Below are 18,553 nucleotides of genomic sequence, written 5' to 3' on the forward strand. Positions count from 1 at the left end.
CAGAAGCACGATTATGGCTAAATTTAACGTTAAATAAATTAAAAACTACAAGGGTAGAGGGCTGCAATTTGGTATGTTTGATGATTGAAGGGTGGATGATCAACATACCAATATGCAGCCCTCTAGCCTCGGTAGTTTTTAAGATCTGATAACGGACAGACAAATAGCCATCTCAGTAGTTTTCTTTTACAGAAAACTAAAAGGAAGGTTTTGTGGTCAGCGGGAAATTTAAATCTTGAAAGCAGATTCACTGAGAGAATTGGCGGATTTATAAATATGAGCAAATCCCAAAAAAAGGGGGTTGGGGGGAGAGCTGGTTCTGACACTGAGACAGTTGAAATACTTTCATGTAAATTTAAGGACCTATTTCATAACAATGAGCAGAATGAGGGATAGAGATCATCCTCCGCTTGTGACCTTAAACTTCCGTGAATGGATCAGTAGGTGTATTGATTATATTTCACGCGAAGTCTGAAAGCGACTGCCGTTTCCTTGTATTTCAGCTTTTCGTTTAACTGCCCAAATAACAGTCACGGATCTCTGACGCTCTGATACCTCTGAGAAACTGGGGTTTGTTTGATGTAAAAGAAAAAAATGGAAGCCATGTAGTGATTAGATGACTGTCAGGTATTCTCTTGTTTATTATATATATATATATATATATATATATATATATATATATATATATATATATATATATATATATATATATATATATATATATATATATAAATCCAGAACTCCAAAACAGTGCAAATTGAGAAATGGGAGGATCATGGAGGAGAAATGCCTTGGGTCAGTTTTCTGGAAAATCCATTGTGCCTCTATTGAACTAAGCAGCCAGTTAAGTATACTGCGATTAGTCAGCTGTGGTAGGTTACAGGTGGGTGGGAAAACAGAATGGGGCTAACAGCCTCATCCCCAAAAAAATCTTGGCGAGAACGGGAAGGTTAGCGCCACCTGAGTCCCCAAAAAAAAAAAAAAAGATGGAAAAAGGTGTGGTGAAGAAAAATAAGTTTCTTGATAAAGTATATTTCATCTTAAACCTTTATAATTACAGAAGTAAATAATTTTTTGAGACACACCTGGATTTTCTTACAGTGAATCAAGTCTACAAAAATAAAAGTGTGGGCGCCAAACATTGGAGGAAATGCTACAATAAATATTTCAGTGCATTTTAATAAAAGCGTTTTAAAAGATTTTTTATATATTTTATTTCATACTTTTTAGTTTTGACAGAAATTGTAACCGTTTTATGAATGTACCGTAACCAAAAAAACTTGAACAAGATATCCTGTCGAGCCAAAGAAGGTTTGAAAAATCCGTAGAGTTGTTAACTTAGTCTACCGAGTCAAAGAAGGTATGAAAACTCCGAAGAGTTTCATACAAATCCTGATACTGGGAGAGGTCACTGTAGGGTCGCTAGCGGCCACTGCTAACCCACTGATCTTGTAAGGTTGTACTGTCACCGGGATTGAGTAACCATGCAAAATTTCAAGTCCATCGGACAAAGGGAACAGGTCGAAAATTGAGTTCCAAGTTTTGATCCAAACAGACAGACGGGCGGAGAAGTCAAGTTTAACAAAAGCATGCAAAAATGTTGTCATATCTTACAAAGTATCTTTCCAGAGAAATTTTGCCGTTCGCTTTTTGAGTCTGAAGAGAGAGACCGACAACGGCAACAGCGGACCTCCTTATGAACTTAGATCCTACATTGTCTCGATCTTGCATTGTCTAGATCAAGAAGATAAGTCCGTCATAAGAGGCTTAGAAAAACTTGAGGAAAACATCTATAATACGCTTTTAGCCGGGTTTTCTGACTAATGTGTGCGGTTGCTCTCTCTCTCTCTCTCTCTCTCTCTCTCTCTCTCTCTCTCTCTCTCTCTCTCTCTCTCTCTCTCTCTCTCTATATCATATATATATATATATATATATATATATATATATATATATTGTGTGGGTTTGTATGTGTGAGTATGAGAGAGAAGAGAAAGCCAGATTGTTTGTACTGCATTACCATAATAACCTTCACACTGCCTGTCAAATTTGAGTGATTTCATTGGGAAGCAAGACCTTTGGATCTTGTGGAAAGAGTATGCAAAAATACTGAGAAATAGTCAGATTATCAGTTATAACTCCCTTTGGATGTAAGCTATTCCGAAGGAATAGTAAATCCGATGTAAAACAATATATGTGTATATATATGTATGTGAGTGTATCTGTGTTATTTTACATTGGTACAGAAATACAATGTTTCTCATAAATACTTGTGTTGTGTTTCCTTCTTCTTCTTGGGATGCACTGAGCGTGGAAAGTTATTACTTCATGCAGTCGATGTTTGCTTGAGCTAATTCGCCACATGCATTGCAGGTGTGTGGGGACATAGCCAAGTCACTGCACTTCGGAGGCCTTTCGTGCGACTCATGCAAGGCCTTCTTTAGACGCTCCGTTCAGAATGATGCTTACAAACACTTCCGTTGCGGAGGGGACCAAAAGTGTGCAATATCCATTGCATCCAGAAAGTTTTGCAAATACTGCAGGTAAGTGAAATGAATTTCATCTTTCCGTTATTGTGTCGTATTCTTGTTTTGTTACTGTTCATATTATTATTATCTGTATTATTATTACGAGAGAGGACTTGGCAAATAACCCAAATTTGCCATGGCCACTCACCAGTAGGGTGGTACGCCCGTCCCAGTAACACATTCGCCATACCGCTGGCCGTTCTGTCAGGAAGTAAAACATTATTGGGTCCATTAGTCACGTGGATTGGTGACCGCCAAGGAAAGATAGACAACGTCTGGACATAAAAATCTAGAACAGACGAGTTATAAAATGTATAGTTATCAGGAACTGGAAAGACATTTCTGCCCATCATTCCCTCTGAGGATATAATGATGCACCAAGGCTTATCACAAAATATTTTGAGAAACTAGCTTGTCTACTATGCCTTGACTAGATTCATTGCCTCGACAGGAAACATTGTAAAGATTTGTTAAACAAGTGAAAAATTATCGATGATTTTGGACCTTTTCCTGTCGCCAGTGAGCTGGATGCCAGATTACTTTTTTTAGTCAGTCGTTTTTTACTGTTTATTCTTCATGGTTCAGAATATTGTGTAGAGAATTTTGCTAGTATTTTTTGTGTTATTTCTAAGGAACTTTGATATTTTTCGTTCCAGTAATTGTCTATTTTTTTTTAATTTCTATTCCTTTTAATATTAGTAACTTTTATATTAGCTGGTTCCCGATGTTTAGTTTATTGTTTTTTAATTTATATCGGTACAGTATATACTTCTTGCATGAGATTATTTAGATAGTATTTTGTAAAGCCTCAGGAACTAATAAAAGTGTGGCATTTTGAAGAACATCCTCTGATAGTATGTAATAATATCCCTCACAAAAATTAGGATTTCACAATGGAAAGTCTCAGGAAATCCTTACAGTTTTTACAATCCCCTCAATTTTTAATACATATATTTAGTAGAAATAAGAAATATGTTGAAGGAATGCATTGAATAGTTCTCAGTTTTAACACTTCAAAAATGTAGATAGTGTTCCTATAAAGTCAGTGCAATTGTAAGGTTGAATGTAATTATAGTAATTTGCATACCAGTCGGCACTCAGTGGTTTTGAAGGCTGTCACTTGGGTTCAGTATCTGAATTCTTATATGATTTGTTGGATGAAGATATGTCTAATATAATTTTACAATTATAAGCTTTTGTTTATTCATTCCACTAGCTTTTTTTCATGCTGAGGTTTTATGTCATTTACATCAATATACAGTATTGAAGATTTCTGTACAAGCTAAATTTTTAATGATTAAAAGTAAATTGTAAATATTGAACGTGCAGTTGTATGAAAATTCTGTCCAGTTATTCAAAAGTGGTGGGGTAATACAACAGAGAGATATATATGTAATAGCTGAATCAAAGCGTAAATAATACCCTTGACAGAGGAATAGAACTTAAATACTCTTTCTCCCTCCCAACAGGTTTACCAAATGCGAGAGCATTGGTATGACAAAATCATGGGTAATGAGCGAGGAGGAGAGGTTGCAGCTTATGAAGACGAGGCTCACAAAGAGGATGATGTACCAGTCAGGCAGTGCTGGTAGTGGAAGTGGTGGAGGAGGTGGAGTTGGCAGTGGTAATACAGGTGGCAGTGGTGGACGAGGTACAAACTCAGGGTCTTATTCCTCTAGTGTATGTCCTAAAGACAGCTCATCCTCGAAAAATTCACAACCCCCTTATCAGCCAAGTGGTGTACTGCCCACGTATCAGCCCCCGGCACATCCAGTGGACCTGGATAGCTCAGGTTCCTCTCCAAACAGTTCCCCACCAACTCCAATAACAGGGACGGTTGCACCAATACAGTATGGGCCAATACCTCCTCCTGCACCACATCATCCCAGCGAAGGCCTCCATCACCCAGTAACCACAAAGGAAGAGAGTCCCGTGAGGACCATGTGCCGGGGAATCAAGAGAGAAAGTGACGAGGAGGACATGTCAGTGGAACGAGTCTTCAATCCAGCTTCGCGTTATCTTGACGCCAAGGAATTTGAATTCATAAATCGAGTAGTAAGCAACATAAAGTTGGTTGAACAGGAATTGCCATATCCAGAAAATTCACAGTCAGATGTGATGTCTACTTATGGACGATTTGCAGAGAGGCTTACAAAATTCCTTAGACAGTTTCCAGAGTTTAGCAGTCTCCCTTCAGTGCAACAGGGAGCAGCTATTAAAAAGAACATCACTGTCATTGCTCTCGTGTTTGCTTCAAGTTTCTTGAAAGAAGACACTGGCAGCTATCACAATGTTCATTCTCCTAATCAGCCTATGATCACCAATATGACAATGATCCAGAGAGCGATGTCACCAGAGGTATTTAGTAAGTTCCAGGAAATTCTCAGCGGTCTTCGCATGTTTAATGTCGACACTCGAATGGCTTATCTTCTTGTTCTTATTATAGTATTTAATATGGACGGACAGGAAACACATCTTAACAACTTCCAGAGAATTTTGCAACAATATATTGCTTGGAGATTTGGAGAGCTCAACGGCAAGTCAATTTATGACGGTCTTATACGAGCCCTTCAGAGTCTTAAGCGTCATTCCGAACTCTTTGAGAGCATGGTTGTTCGGCAAAGAAGTATCACTTCAGCCAGTCCGAGTGCATTGATTTCAACCATAAATCGCCATGACTGTCTTATATCTGGCTCTCCAACTACAGAAGAGGTAAAGAGTGTGGTGGAAAGCATGACTGGAGAACAGATAAGACAAATGCTGAATGGGATGGATATAGAACAAATGAAACAGATGCTTCAGGGTAATGGTTTAGAGCAAATGAAGCAGATGTTGCAGACAATGGAATCTGAAATTACACAGCCCAGTGGGCAGGAGAGCAGCTTGATAAGTAGTCCTCCCCCGCTACACTGTAACTCACCTCAGAGTATGGTACAGTCTCCACACAGCATGTTACAGTCTCCCCATTCTATGTTGCCGTCACCACACAGCATGCTTCAGTCACCTCAGAGCATTATCCAGTCACCTCACAGCATGATGGAGTCTCCCCATAGTATACACCAACCTCCACCATCACCTGGAATCTTGCAGTCCCCAACTGCAAGCATCACTCAGAACATGCATACCATGCTCGACATATCTCACAGCTTAAGTCCAAGCCCGAATTCATCTGTTTCTCAGATTCTTACCTCAAGTAGCAATCTACTTAATCAGTATCAAGACATGAAACCTGGGGCTTTTCTGAACTCTCCTCAGTCCCTCGAGTTGTCTCAGAGTCTGATTGATATATCCAGCCCTTCTCCCCACCCAGTCAATCTGACGGCATCGCCTGCACCATATATTCCTAACCAAGAAAGTTACGTACTGGAGCAACCATTACCCGAGACTGCATACTCTGACCGCCAGTCTCCTTTGGAGGAAAGCACATACCTCAATCCACCTCCGTATCCTCAAGCTCCGTACAGTCCTGCTCCCTTAAGTGACCAATACAACAAGGGATTCATGGCTCTGTTTTCTCCCTTGCCCTTCAAAGAAGAACCTCAGAATGTCAGTAGCAGCAGCAACACCAGCAGCAGTGGGATTGGACTCAGTGTAACATCTAGCATGAGTTCACCCTTATCGTCTCTGCTAACCTCTCCAGCACCTTCCCATTCTTCACTTCACGAGTCTGACAACAGTTTGTCCAACTACCAAGAGCCTGAACATGGCAACTCACTTGGGGCTGCACCTTAACTCTTGGGCATTTAGTTTCATGTGACAGTGACCACTATATGTTAATGTTTATGTATTCCAAGCGGGTTCCTGCTATAGGTTCTAGCTGTAGAGCTCATTATTAGATGATGTTTATTGTTATAGATTAGAGCCGTTGTGACAGTTATCATAGTGACCTCATCTCGCATACTGCCCAAATCCTCGCTGTAGAAGTTTCATGTGCAAAATTCTCATTTTTGTTGTCAAAGCAAACAGATTAAATATGCTTCATATTGCTGTAAAGCCTAGTGATAGGAATTTGCATATAAAGGTTCTCAAGTGACAATTATTTGTACAAGATTACCTTCCAACTCCGGCCATAAAACTCAACAACCTAAGTACAGTACAGTATAATACAACAATGTACAGGTTCTTGTGTGCTTGAAACATTTGAGTTTATCCTCCCAACTACCTACTTCTACCTCACTCGACAGGTATCGTGAATACAAAAATTGTTAATGTTCCAATATAATTTCTTGTTATCTGTGTAGCTATTTTCCAGTCATACAGTCAGACAAGCTGAGCTTACAACTGCTGGGATTATTAGATTAGTGAGAAAACAAAACAGCTCAGCCACACAAACAAGCTCTTATAAAATACCAGACTAGCTAAGGTGGGCCACAGAAAGTTGGAAAATTTGCTACAAGATCACATGAATTCGTAAATCTCTTGATGTTATCCAGGAATTCTTTTTGTAGCTTAACAGGATTAATTTATATTAGCTGAAACTTCTTTGCAGAAAAATCTCAGGTATTGGGGATTGAGTTGATTCAGTGCTGGCAGCCAAAGGTGTTCTAAAAAAACTGCTTTAACATTACAGATGTAGGGTATTAATCAAGATTTTTTCATGTAAATATGTTTTATAAACGAATATTTTAGAAGAGAAGTGCAGCATTGATAAAATGATCTCATTTAGACTTTTGTTATGAACCTAACATAAAGTAGTACATGGCAATGTGCCTTTGTGATATGATATTTCTTCATGAAAATTTTAAGCAGTCTCCTTCACCTTTTTTTCTAAAAGCAGTTAGTGTATCCAGAATGGTGTTTTTTGATCTCTTGATTGGCTCAATTATCTTTTCATTAAAACACAATGTGAAATTTGAATATTATTCTTAGTAGTAGTAGGGCAAGTTGGAAACAAAGTTTTTCCCCGTGATTTTTAAATTTCCTCGGATTTACTACATAAAAGAAACAGTGGATTCTTTTTTGCACGATTAGAATTTGAACTTTGAATTATACAGTAATTTGTTGTTTCGGTGAAAACTTTAAAGGAATGTTTAATTACTGTAAGAAATTTGGAAACAGGAAAGAATCTAATGGCCAGCACTAGTAATGCATCTTCAAGCACAATTTTAATGTTAATACTCTAATGTTTTATGATACGTTGTATCATATCCGATGTGCATTTTTTATAATTGCCTATTTGCAGTACAAGAAGAAGTCAGGTGTTTTTTCTTATTTTTTCTATATGTGTAACAGTCATCTTCCATATGCCAATATTTACTGACAGTAGTCCATGCAAATGCTTTTTATTTTGTACATACACTCAATAGATCTCTTGCTGAATATATATGCTCCATAATGATTACTGCTATTAAGAGTTTGAAAGCCCCATAAAGTCACTAAAGAAGTTTCAGCCATCCATTTCTGCATTCCAGTCAGATACAGCAGTGTGGTAAAGATTGCAACTTTCAGTGATTGCCATTTTAGTCTAGATTTTTTACTCCCACTTTTGTACTTTATTTTGCATTACTTTTGATGAGGGTATGTTTCAGGGCTATGTTCTGGATGTTCCTAAATCATTTTTACGTTAACGATCATTCAGGGCGCTCTCTTCAAGGTAGCTCCTTTTACCAACAGAATTGTTTCAAAACCTGAACACTTAAGTTTATTGTTATTTAGTCATTCAGCTGTGCCACATGAATAATGGATGTGGAATAATTGGTTGTTTGTCAAAGCACCTTCCTATAATTTAAGAGGGTCTAGACATGATATAATTGAAAGTCCATCGCAAAACTAACCTATTCCAAATGTTGACATTTGGATGAGGCTTGTAATCCAATCCCCTGTAAAGTTAGGATCCGTTAGGACAAGTCTGGATTTTACGAGAAAATGCTGCTCAAATCATTTGAAATGTGTGTAGCCATCATGAGAAATTACCAGGTATCTTTACCATAGCTGTCAGTGCAGTTTCTAAGTCAGTATGATGCCATGTTAACCAGTTTTGATAAGGCTTTAATGGCCAAGAATATGGTTTAGAAACCATACGAGTCAAATGCAGAGTCTAGTGAACCTGCTGCGAGCTGTTCATTATTTTCAGAGGTGCCACACAACAAACTTTAAGAGTAAAGGAAGGTAGCACGAGAACTTTTGGGGAAACTTTATCCATGAAAGGTCTTTACTGTGTTATGCATATTGCAATTGCCCCCAAAAGGTGTTAGTGAACAACTGTTTCATAACAAGCATTTTAACTTCACCCATATATGCATAATACCAGAGTATTGATGCTTGACCTCCTTTTGATGAGGTGAACACAGACTATTCAGCGAGAGGAACCACAAAAGCTTGTGACAGCAGCAAAAGCAATAGAAAGTGAGACATGAAAGAGCACTTGATTACTTGTATCAGAAGCTCTGATTTATTCAGCGGAATGAATCAGCGTTACATTAGGCTTTGTTTTGTTCGCGTTTGGTTTCACTGTGCAAAATACAATAAGCCATTGTCTTGGCTGGTTTATTCTTATCTCTAGTATTTTGGGTCTGTTAGGATTCCAACCAACCTAATTTCAGGTGCAGTGTCATGAACCAGTCCATAGAACTCCCACTGAATGACGATGGTACTTGCCACGGTATGTTCTCTATGCCGAGAGAGATGTGGTATCAAGGGCTTGCTTGTCTGCTATGGATAGCGTTAATATCGTAAGCACAGGGCATCATCCATGATAGTGCATCTTTACATGACATAGAGAAACGTACTGGTGCGGCACCATCCTCGGAAAAATAAATTGGAAACCCGAGCCTGAATTGTATGTATGTTGGCAAGGCGTTGGGCAGATGCGAATACTACCATGTGACAGGCTTGTTTCATGTACAGTGTCTTGTGTTGAATGCAACTATCTGAATAGATGAACCCTGCATGTGAATGGTTAGGAGAGTAACGTAGTCCATCAGGCAGAAGTGTCTACAATAGAAACGGTTTAAGAATTATATATATATATACGGTATATTATTGTCTGATGTAATGACAAAGGCACTAAGATTCATGTATAAAATAAATTACATTATGTGGTTTGCTTGCAGAGGCAAGGCTAAAGCATAATAATAATGTGTATTATTATTACATCGGCATGTGTTTTGTTGGACTACTATATATATAAATATATACATATGTCTATTTTTTGCTGCGTGCATTTGTTGTATGTACAGTTTGAACTTCAGATGGTAAGTTTCCAAGGCATTAGATAAGCTAAATTAATTGTACTGTATGTAAAGTATATATTTTTATTGGCTCTATTAGGCCTCCCAAACAACAACCTTATAAATTTGTTACTGGTTCTGTTACGTATTTTAAGTTTGTGTGCTCATCTGACCGAAATACAGAGTGAGCTGCCATGTATTATACAAATGTGTTTGTACAGAAGAGGGAGCCTTGGGAACTTAATCATGTGTCTCAAATCTTGTGATTAGAGTAGTTCACCAACTTCAAAGGATCATAACCCAGACGGCCCGTGGCACAGTGTTTTCAGTACCACTGGACTTAGGAGCCTCGTGGTCAAGATTATTGAGTTTTATATTATATATTTTCAAAATTGGTGAATTAAGCTATATCATTGAGGTGTCCTGTTCCCTCCTTGTTATTGTTCTACAGAATGTGCTCAATTAGGCTAACTGCTGTTTACCACAGTACCCTCGCGTAGTCACGTCCGGTGTGTTTGACAGTGACGTGGGTGCCGGGGGAAGAATATAGTAACCCAAATTCTTCTTAAGGTCAAACTGAAAGTATGAACTGTTTAAACCTTGTTTTTTCTTACTTTCTGTATTACTCGCAGCAAATTCTCTGCAGTTGATGATCATATGCAGTACTCTTAAACTAATTTGTCTCCGGGAAATGGGACTAAACACTACTTTTAGGTCAAGTATGCAGCTTACATCATCTGATCATTCATAGGTAGACTAAGGAAGATGATTTTGTGAACCTTTTCCTTGACTCTTCTACTTCACAGTCAGCATCACCAAGGACATGATCAGAGGTGCAAGAGGCTACTTGGGCTTTTAGTTTGATTGCAAATGTTCAAGGATGTTTTTTATGAAGTTTCTTTTCTGAATTAAGCCCCATTTATAAAAATGAGGCTCTAAATATATAGTACATATATTATCTTGTCTAAATGCTAAGTTGTAAGGAATGAATGCATCAACTATGGCTACTAAAAATAAGAACAGACTGAGATTGTCACTAGAGTAAACAGGCTTAGGTTGAACTTAAGTAAATGTAAGTTGGCATTATCTGAGATAGAATACTTACATTTTTGAGTTCAGATTCTCAGAGGAAGTCGTTTAATCGAGCACTTGGGAAGTGCCAGTTTCACTGACCATTATGATTGTTGGATGAGTTTAATCCAGTAGTGTTATTAGCTGAGTAAGTCTACATGAGCACTGTAAATCACCGGGTAAGTTTGAAGAATTCCTCTCGTTATTCAAAGGGAAGTGTGTCTAATGATCTGCCTATTCGACCTTACATTCGTTGATAACATATGCGCGTTGCTGCTATCTTCCTCCGACCCAGACGAGTAATGAATAGTGTCCGAGGTTAGAGAAAAGGCACTCGAAGGCTGGCCAAAACTACCTCCAAATATTAGAATTTGTAGTTCTTTCAGTCATCCACATAGCAATAGAAATATCACTTGACAGATACATTAGTGTCAGAAAACTTTATATTAATAATAATAACATTGCATGACAATGACAGCATGATTGTGACCCAGTTTTATGATGAGGAACATTTTGATTGAAAGCAGGTATGTGCCGAAAATTCCTCTTATCACTGAGCCGTCTTGTTGAGATGCAAGAGACCAAATATACCGTACTGCTAGCTAATGCACTTTCAAGATGTTTTTTAGTATACTTAGCTTCCTCTTAATGTTCATTACACCTTCATGGTTTAACTTTTCCACTGTTACCAGTGTGGCAAAGGATTCTAGCTATCCAATGCACAAACCAAGAGTTGACATCAAGTGTAACAGCACTTTGGCTGTTTCAAGTATTTTTCTGTATTTTATTATGTTTCACCTTTAGGATCTGATTTAGCATGGGTATTTATGAACTTTGTAGAGATAGGTTGCAATACATTTTGGTTTGATAATGGCATAAAGTACTTCGTCACTTATATCTTAGGTGGACTGCAGTCGCCTCATGGGTGTACTGTGGGTAAAGCCTCTAAGCCTTTTTTTTCCTCCCTAACCATTTTTTATTATCCTTTCAGCATTGTAAATGCTGTGTCACTTGTTTTTTTGACACAAGCATTAGTGGTAGAGCTTTCATGGGATGAAGGCTTCATTACAGCCATACTTGGACCAGCAGTACTCTCTGTTGAATACATACCTGGATGGCTATGGCTGAGTGTTCATCACTGTGGGATATTTACCAGATTCTCATCCTCTTCCATATGAAAGTAGCAGAAATCTTTAAGCACCTTGAGTGTTTTTCGCACTTGTTTAAACGTAGGTGACTTATGTATATAAATATTTTATTGCTAACATTATCATAATTACTGTAGCAATGTCATAATCACCAATCAAGAGACTTCAGTGAAGGTCGTGTGTAAATTTTGAACCATTCAAAGAATTCACAGAGGTTAACTGCTGAAGACTGTTAGTTGATGATTATAAAGTATGGTAAAGTCTTCTCTCATAAGAATGGCCACTACCATTGGTATCCATCACAACATCAGCCCTACTATGGTATCAATCATTCATGTAAAAGGAAATGAAAGTTTAAATAAATAAAAAAGTGTGTAATCACAGCGTACTCTACACTGTGTCAGATAACGATGGATTCTCTCAGAGTCCAGATGGCTAGGCTAATGAGGGAAGTCTCCAGCACTTCCCGTGTCTTGTTAATAGCGATCGAAGGAAAGCAGCGCATTGTATGATGGCGTTTCAATTGTAATTCAGGTTCATACATTGGCCAGGTATTTCCTCCCTGGTATTAACATGATGCTCATAAGATGCTCACTGTGTATGTCTGTGTGTGTAACAATAGGAGCTACATATGTACAGGGCAACTATTATTAGTATTCTATCTTATTCAATATATATAACCCGTGTATGTTTAAATGTGTTTGGAAACAGGAATAAGACAATAGACCTGACTTTCGTAGCGGTGACATAGGAACATGAACAGTTTTGTGATGTGAGAAGTCATCTGAGCCTTGCATGTCAAAATTAAAGATCCAGTTTTAACATTCTGTTGCTTTCCAAAACACTTTCCATACATATGACGTATTGAGCGAACTCGTACGAAGTACAGTACTGTTACGAATGAAAAATGCAGCATTGGTAATAAGGGTATTTTTGTTTTTATTTTTATTTTTTAATTTAGGAGAGAACTGTGATCTTTTGGGTGCTCAGATTCTGGACTTCCTCGCATGTGTGTTTTTGTATGTGTGGGGCCCAGTTTATAAAGTTACTATATAATAGCAAAAAAACATAAAAAAAAAACACAAAAAAAGCAAAAAAAAGAAAAACTGGTCTTCTACTTTGGTCCTCAAGTAAAAATATTGCCAGTATGTATCACAACATGTAAAGCAAAAACAAAAAATTTAAACTATTTCAGAAAAAAAACTGTCATAACCCTTGTAAACTGCTTTTTGTTAACAGTTTGAGGTTTTTGGACTTGTAATGTATGTGAAACCTTTTTCTGTGCTGCGTGCTGAAACTCCGTTTCACTTACCCTTCACACAGTGCAGAGAATTGAATTCAGAAAGTTTTTTTTCCCTTTAATGCCTGTACATGTGAAAGGTGCAGTGTCGGCAAAAGCTTTCACATACAGTTCTGGTCGTTCTGAATAGTGGATCTTAGGCAGAACCGATGCACACGGCTAAACTTCTTCCCGAAGAAAGTTCTAGCTGAGGATAGTGAAGAAGAGCACCAACAGGTGTGACTGGCTGTGATATGACCCAGATATAGGAATTGTAAAATTTCTTTTATTTTATTTGCGCTTCGCGGTGAAGCGCCATAATTTAGATTAGGTTTAACTTCTGTAACTGAAGTAAAAATATATCCCCATCTGAATTAGATGTAAAACTTTGCATTAAGATGTAGTAGCTTAAGCATAAAATGCAATTTAATACATCGAAATGTTAAGGTGTTAATTTTGTTATATTGCGCTGCTATATTTTTCATTAATCGTTTTAGCACTTGCATTTAAGTAACACTTGTAGAAAAACCTCTGTTTGTGATCTAGAATGTTTTGAAACCCAACTCATTTTGAAGTAGAGCTTTTTTTTATGTTAATGATTATCACCCTTTTATTTTTACTTTGTAAGAATAATGTTATTGAAATAGATATAGGGAAAGAATCTGTACTAGCCAATGAAAAGCCTATATACAACTCTACTGAGCAGTATCTCCAATCAAGAAGTTTGCGTATATCATGACATTTCTGCTCTTCTGGTACAAATCAGTTATAAATTAAAAAGGAAGAAACAGAATCCTGTGCAATAATCAAAATATGTTATTGTACTTCTCCCCCCCACCCCCTCAATTCTCTGATAGACCTCCTGGAAGCATGAGTAGGGAACTGGGTACATAGTACATGTATTAGAGCACTGTCGTTGTCAAAGGAGCTTCATCATCTCATGTCCGTATCACAAAGTCTGGTTATGAGTCCCTTGTGCATCTCTTTCGTGCTGTCATTTGACGATGCATCTATACAGTTTGCCGCACAGTAAATGCAATATATTGTGCTGCATAGCAGTTTTTTTTTCACCGGAATTTCTTTATCATTTCAGTGAAATCTTGAGGTACAAAGAATTGCAGGTAAATTTGAATTGATATACATGATTAGTGTTGTACAGCCTATGATTTACTGTTGCCTACATACATGTTGATCACACCCCTCCACCCACCCAACCCCCCATAATGTTGTTCTAAGGAAGTAGCACCACTGTTAATCAAAGACACTGGATTTTGTTCCGAAGGTACGTGTAAGGTTTTCTCCATTTCATTTCACGTGTCGTAGAATGGAGAAAATTCTGTGACCGCAGAGGTCGCCATCCCCAGTCCAATGCTTAGAGTGACATGATGAAAACTTCCTTCTCAACATGATAGTTAACGGGCTTCTTATGATATAAACCTTATGTTTAGTTATAGAAAGGGTTTAGCACAAAGAGCAGCCTACAGCATTATATTGCCAAGTCGTTAAAAGGAAAGCTTGTTTCAAATAATCCAAAGCATTAGGAATTCCCTTCTCAGCCCATCATCAAACCTTGCTCAAAGTGCATATACACAGATACTGTACTCCACTATCCAAATCTCTATTCTTCTTTGTCTGGGTCTTCACTGCTGTCATGTTTTAGGTGTGGACTGATCTGAAAGAAAGCAACTGATAGAGAAGCCAGTCCGCATCTTGTAAAGCATTTGTGGAAAAAGATTTCACCAGTATTGAAGGTCGTGTCTTGGAAGTATGAGATTGTGGATAAATGCAGTTAGTGATTTTAGAAAGTCTACCCGGTGCTTCCTGGCAAATTTGTCAGAACAATAGAAAACAATTTTTTCTTACTAGTAAGACATCCAAAAATTATGATATTCAAATTTTTTCTAATATAATGAAATATTACACCACCACCAACCCAAGATTAACTTAGGGAGAATACTTAATCTCGCATCAGCATGGTTTGTGAATAAGACTCATCGTAATTCTTTCACAATCATTTTAGCCTAAGTTTGTGCCTAATAGCCTACACACAAGCTGATGATACCCATTTGTACTTCGTAAATTAATGTAGACAGTTTATCTCTGCAGCCACTGTTATGACCAGAGCACTATTAATGAGAATTGTTTCAAATGCAATAGTTCAACGCGTTTTACGATGTGAACACAGTATTAAAGTATATGGCTATTAATGTTCTATTGGCTAAATAGAAATAAATTTTGCAAATGGGAATTGTAAATAAGTACCTGAATTATGCCCAATCAGTGAAGAATTCCATATATCATTGCTTTTATGTCAGACTATTTATGGGATACAGAACTCTATTTCTATAACTGTCATAGTAGTCCTCTTGTTAGCTAACTTTTTGATTCTTCGTGGCAGTATTTCTATGTAATCTACGCATTAATACTTTGTTTATGTTTTGCTCAATAATGCAATGGTTTGTGACAGGTTTGGCTGTTTTTGTATTACTTGATTGTACTGTAATTTGAAATGATGAAATTTCAGTTTCTTTTGCTTACTATTCTACGAAAACTATTCTGAAGTGAAACCATATTGTAAGAAGAGAATCTCACGTGAAGGAATTATAATTTTCTATCATGATCATTTTTATCTTAGAGTCTTTATGTCGGGATGGTAGATGTTTTGATGTAACATTGCATACCTTATTTCTGTGGATGCTTGACAAAACTGCTAAACCTGTCATTCTTATTAACCTTAAGCTACAGTATCCAAAATTGTTAATCACACTTACAGTAGTTTGCCTGAGTCATGTTTGAGTTTCCAAAGTTAATTGCCTTGGGGCAAGTGTTCAGTGAAAATCATATCAGATGTTAAGACCCAGCTTTTCCCATCAGTACTGGTATGCGACTGGATCTTATGCCATTGCATTATGTAATCTGTACTATGGCCGTATTGATGTTTTATTGAGGTATTGGATTTTGTCAAAGTAATTTCCTATTTTCCTCTGATCACTTCATATGCTTTGTGTGTACCGGTTTAAAATCATCGTAAGAGAATGAGTCTTACCAAGACTTGTCCTATTTTTTTTCAGTTGGTCTTTTTATTACTGTACTATGGTTCGTGTAAGCCTTGATTGATTCACTTTTTGACAACATATTTGCCCCTAGTATCTGACCGTCATAGATAATATCAAATTGCAGGTTTATTAATACAGTAAGTCACTTCCATATCTGGAATTCAGTACATGAACGAATGTACTCGACTCCTCAAGAATCTGTCACTGAGCACTTGTTTTCCAGGCATGTAAGAAACGTTCTTGTGTAGCACTTATTGATGGGACACTTATGAAAGTCTGTATTAACAACTCAGGAAAGATGATATACGATAAAATATAGAGATATTCCAAAATACGTAGTCATGTGATCTCAAACTTGCCTCAGGTGTGACCAAGGGTTAGCATTTGCAGATTCAGTGAACGTTCGTTTCCACTCAGTATATGGAATCACAACACAGTAATAATACGTACTAACAGTAATCAAATTATTGGACGTTGCTTAGAATTTTCATTCCAGTAGTACTGTACAATGAATTGTTTAGATTCCTTAGGGACTGGATCTGTAAATATACTCCTCTCTGACTTGAATATGTGGACCCCTCTCTTTTTCACTGTGATTTTGATTTTGGCTTAGAATTTTCTGGTAAATTATTAATCACACAGTTTCTCAAATGAACCAGCGCTGTAGGAAATAAGATAAAAAGTGAAATTGCATGGAATGGTTCTAAGGTGGTGAGATGATCATTTTGGAAGCTTCTCATCATGAGACGTAACGCAAAGCAAACAGTACTGTGTAACCCGTTTTGAGGGAATAGGAATTCTATATCTCTCCACACATAAGATAGAAACCTTGCAAGTATGTGAAAGTTGATAGCATGAGATTATGTAGGGGTCATATTCCCTTGTACTGCCAAATGACTATACAGGATACAGCTTATGCTGTAAATGGAGACAGTATAGTATAAGTATCTCTCCTTAGCATTTTCACAAGTAAGCAGTGTGCATCATTAATATAATTCTTGGCCATTCACTCTGCATTGTAGATGTACTTTGTTGTGAGAATGAAAAATTAAATTTTCTGTCCCCAACCCTTTTTTTGTTTGTAAAGTAGTAATCAGTTTACCTCACTTGATTCTTCTGTTTTGTCGTATATGCACAGGTAGATTGACTCTGTTGGGCTGTGTTCCACAAAATTTCTGTGTCACCCATTTTGAAGCCTGTATGCAGTATATATAGTCAGTTCAAACTTTTACATCATTGATTTTTTCAAAAATCTTTACTTCATAAAATTGACATATAGCATAATGCACGAGATACACAAGTGGGCCTCTCTCTGAAGACGGTTCCTTTATTCGCGGATTTTTTCAATCTTGAGCCCAGTCGGGGAATGGACCTCAGTTTCCTAAGACTGGCATGCATACGTTTGTGTGTATTTAATAAAGACTACCAGAAATCCTTTGCTGTCTTCAAAAGAGCAGATTCATAATTCTGTTTGAGTTTTAGCATTCGACCGATGTTTGTTGTGTTCACAGGGGAAAAAGGTTCATTTCTAGGATGCTTTCTATCGGCTGCTTTTCTTACTTTGATTGGTTTTTACATTCATTTCTCCAAGCCTGTATCTCTCCCTGTTTCTGTGGCTAAACATAAGACCATCTGTTCATGTAGAGTTAAAAAAAAACATATATCTTATGCTGTGTGAATCAAGTAAATGATATCACATTATTTTGGGGGTTTAGGAAACCTTAAATGTTTGCCCTGATGTCTTAGTGGAAAGGCTCTTAAAATTTATTTATTATGTGTTGACTGTATATAATGATTATTTTATGTAAATTTTATCTGGAAAGTCTCAATATTATATTTATTAAGATGGATGAATAAGTATACTCCTAGAGTGCAAAACATTATCTGAACTACGGTGATAATGTCTCAATTTTTAATAAAATGTTTAAAGTCTTTTATCTTGGTTTCATTGAAAGTTCCTCATGCATAGTGTTTTATAGGTTGTACCATTAGTCCTTTTATATTGTCAATTAATTATGTAAGCATTTTGTTTACAAAAACCACTTCTTGAGGGATGCAAAATATCAGAATGCTTTCGTAGGACTGCAAGCAACATTTTGAAATACATCATCACCATATTAAAAAGAGTTTCATAAAACTACTTGCAGCTAACAAAACTTTTATTCCAAAAGCACAGGATTGTAGGAGATGTAGATTACAGATGAGAGAAAGTCGTAAATTAGTGAACACCAACTTTTCAGTGTTGTGTAAAAGATAGCATTTTTTTTTTCACTTTATACTGTACTGATTGATAGGTGCAATTCAA

The 18,553-nt window shown here is 37.1% G+C and overlaps 1 protein-coding gene across 8 annotated transcripts in view; it reads left to right on the top strand.

Annotated features, from left to right (window-relative positions):
- LOC136825056 (uncharacterized) overlaps positions 1–18,183 on the top strand; it is a 136,040-nt gene extending 117,857 nt beyond the window's left edge. For all 8 annotated transcript variants that reach the window (XM_067081113.1, XM_067081112.1, XM_067081117.1 and 5 more), the window contains 2 exons: positions 2,371–2,540; positions 3,995–18,183. In XM_067081113.1, coding sequence (XP_066937214.1) covers positions 2,371–2,540; positions 3,995–6,257 — 2,433 coding nt within the window. In that variant the 3' untranslated portion in view covers positions 6,258–18,183. The remainder of the gene's footprint in view (positions 1–2,370; positions 2,541–3,994) is intronic.
- The last annotated feature ends 370 nt before the right edge of the window (positions 18,184–18,553 follow it).

The sequence above is a fragment of the Macrobrachium rosenbergii genome, chromosome 36 (assembly GCF_040412425.1).
Source record: "Macrobrachium rosenbergii isolate ZJJX-2024 chromosome 36, ASM4041242v1, whole genome shotgun sequence".
Classification (NCBI taxonomy): domain Eukaryota; kingdom Metazoa; phylum Arthropoda; class Malacostraca; order Decapoda; family Palaemonidae; genus Macrobrachium; species Macrobrachium rosenbergii.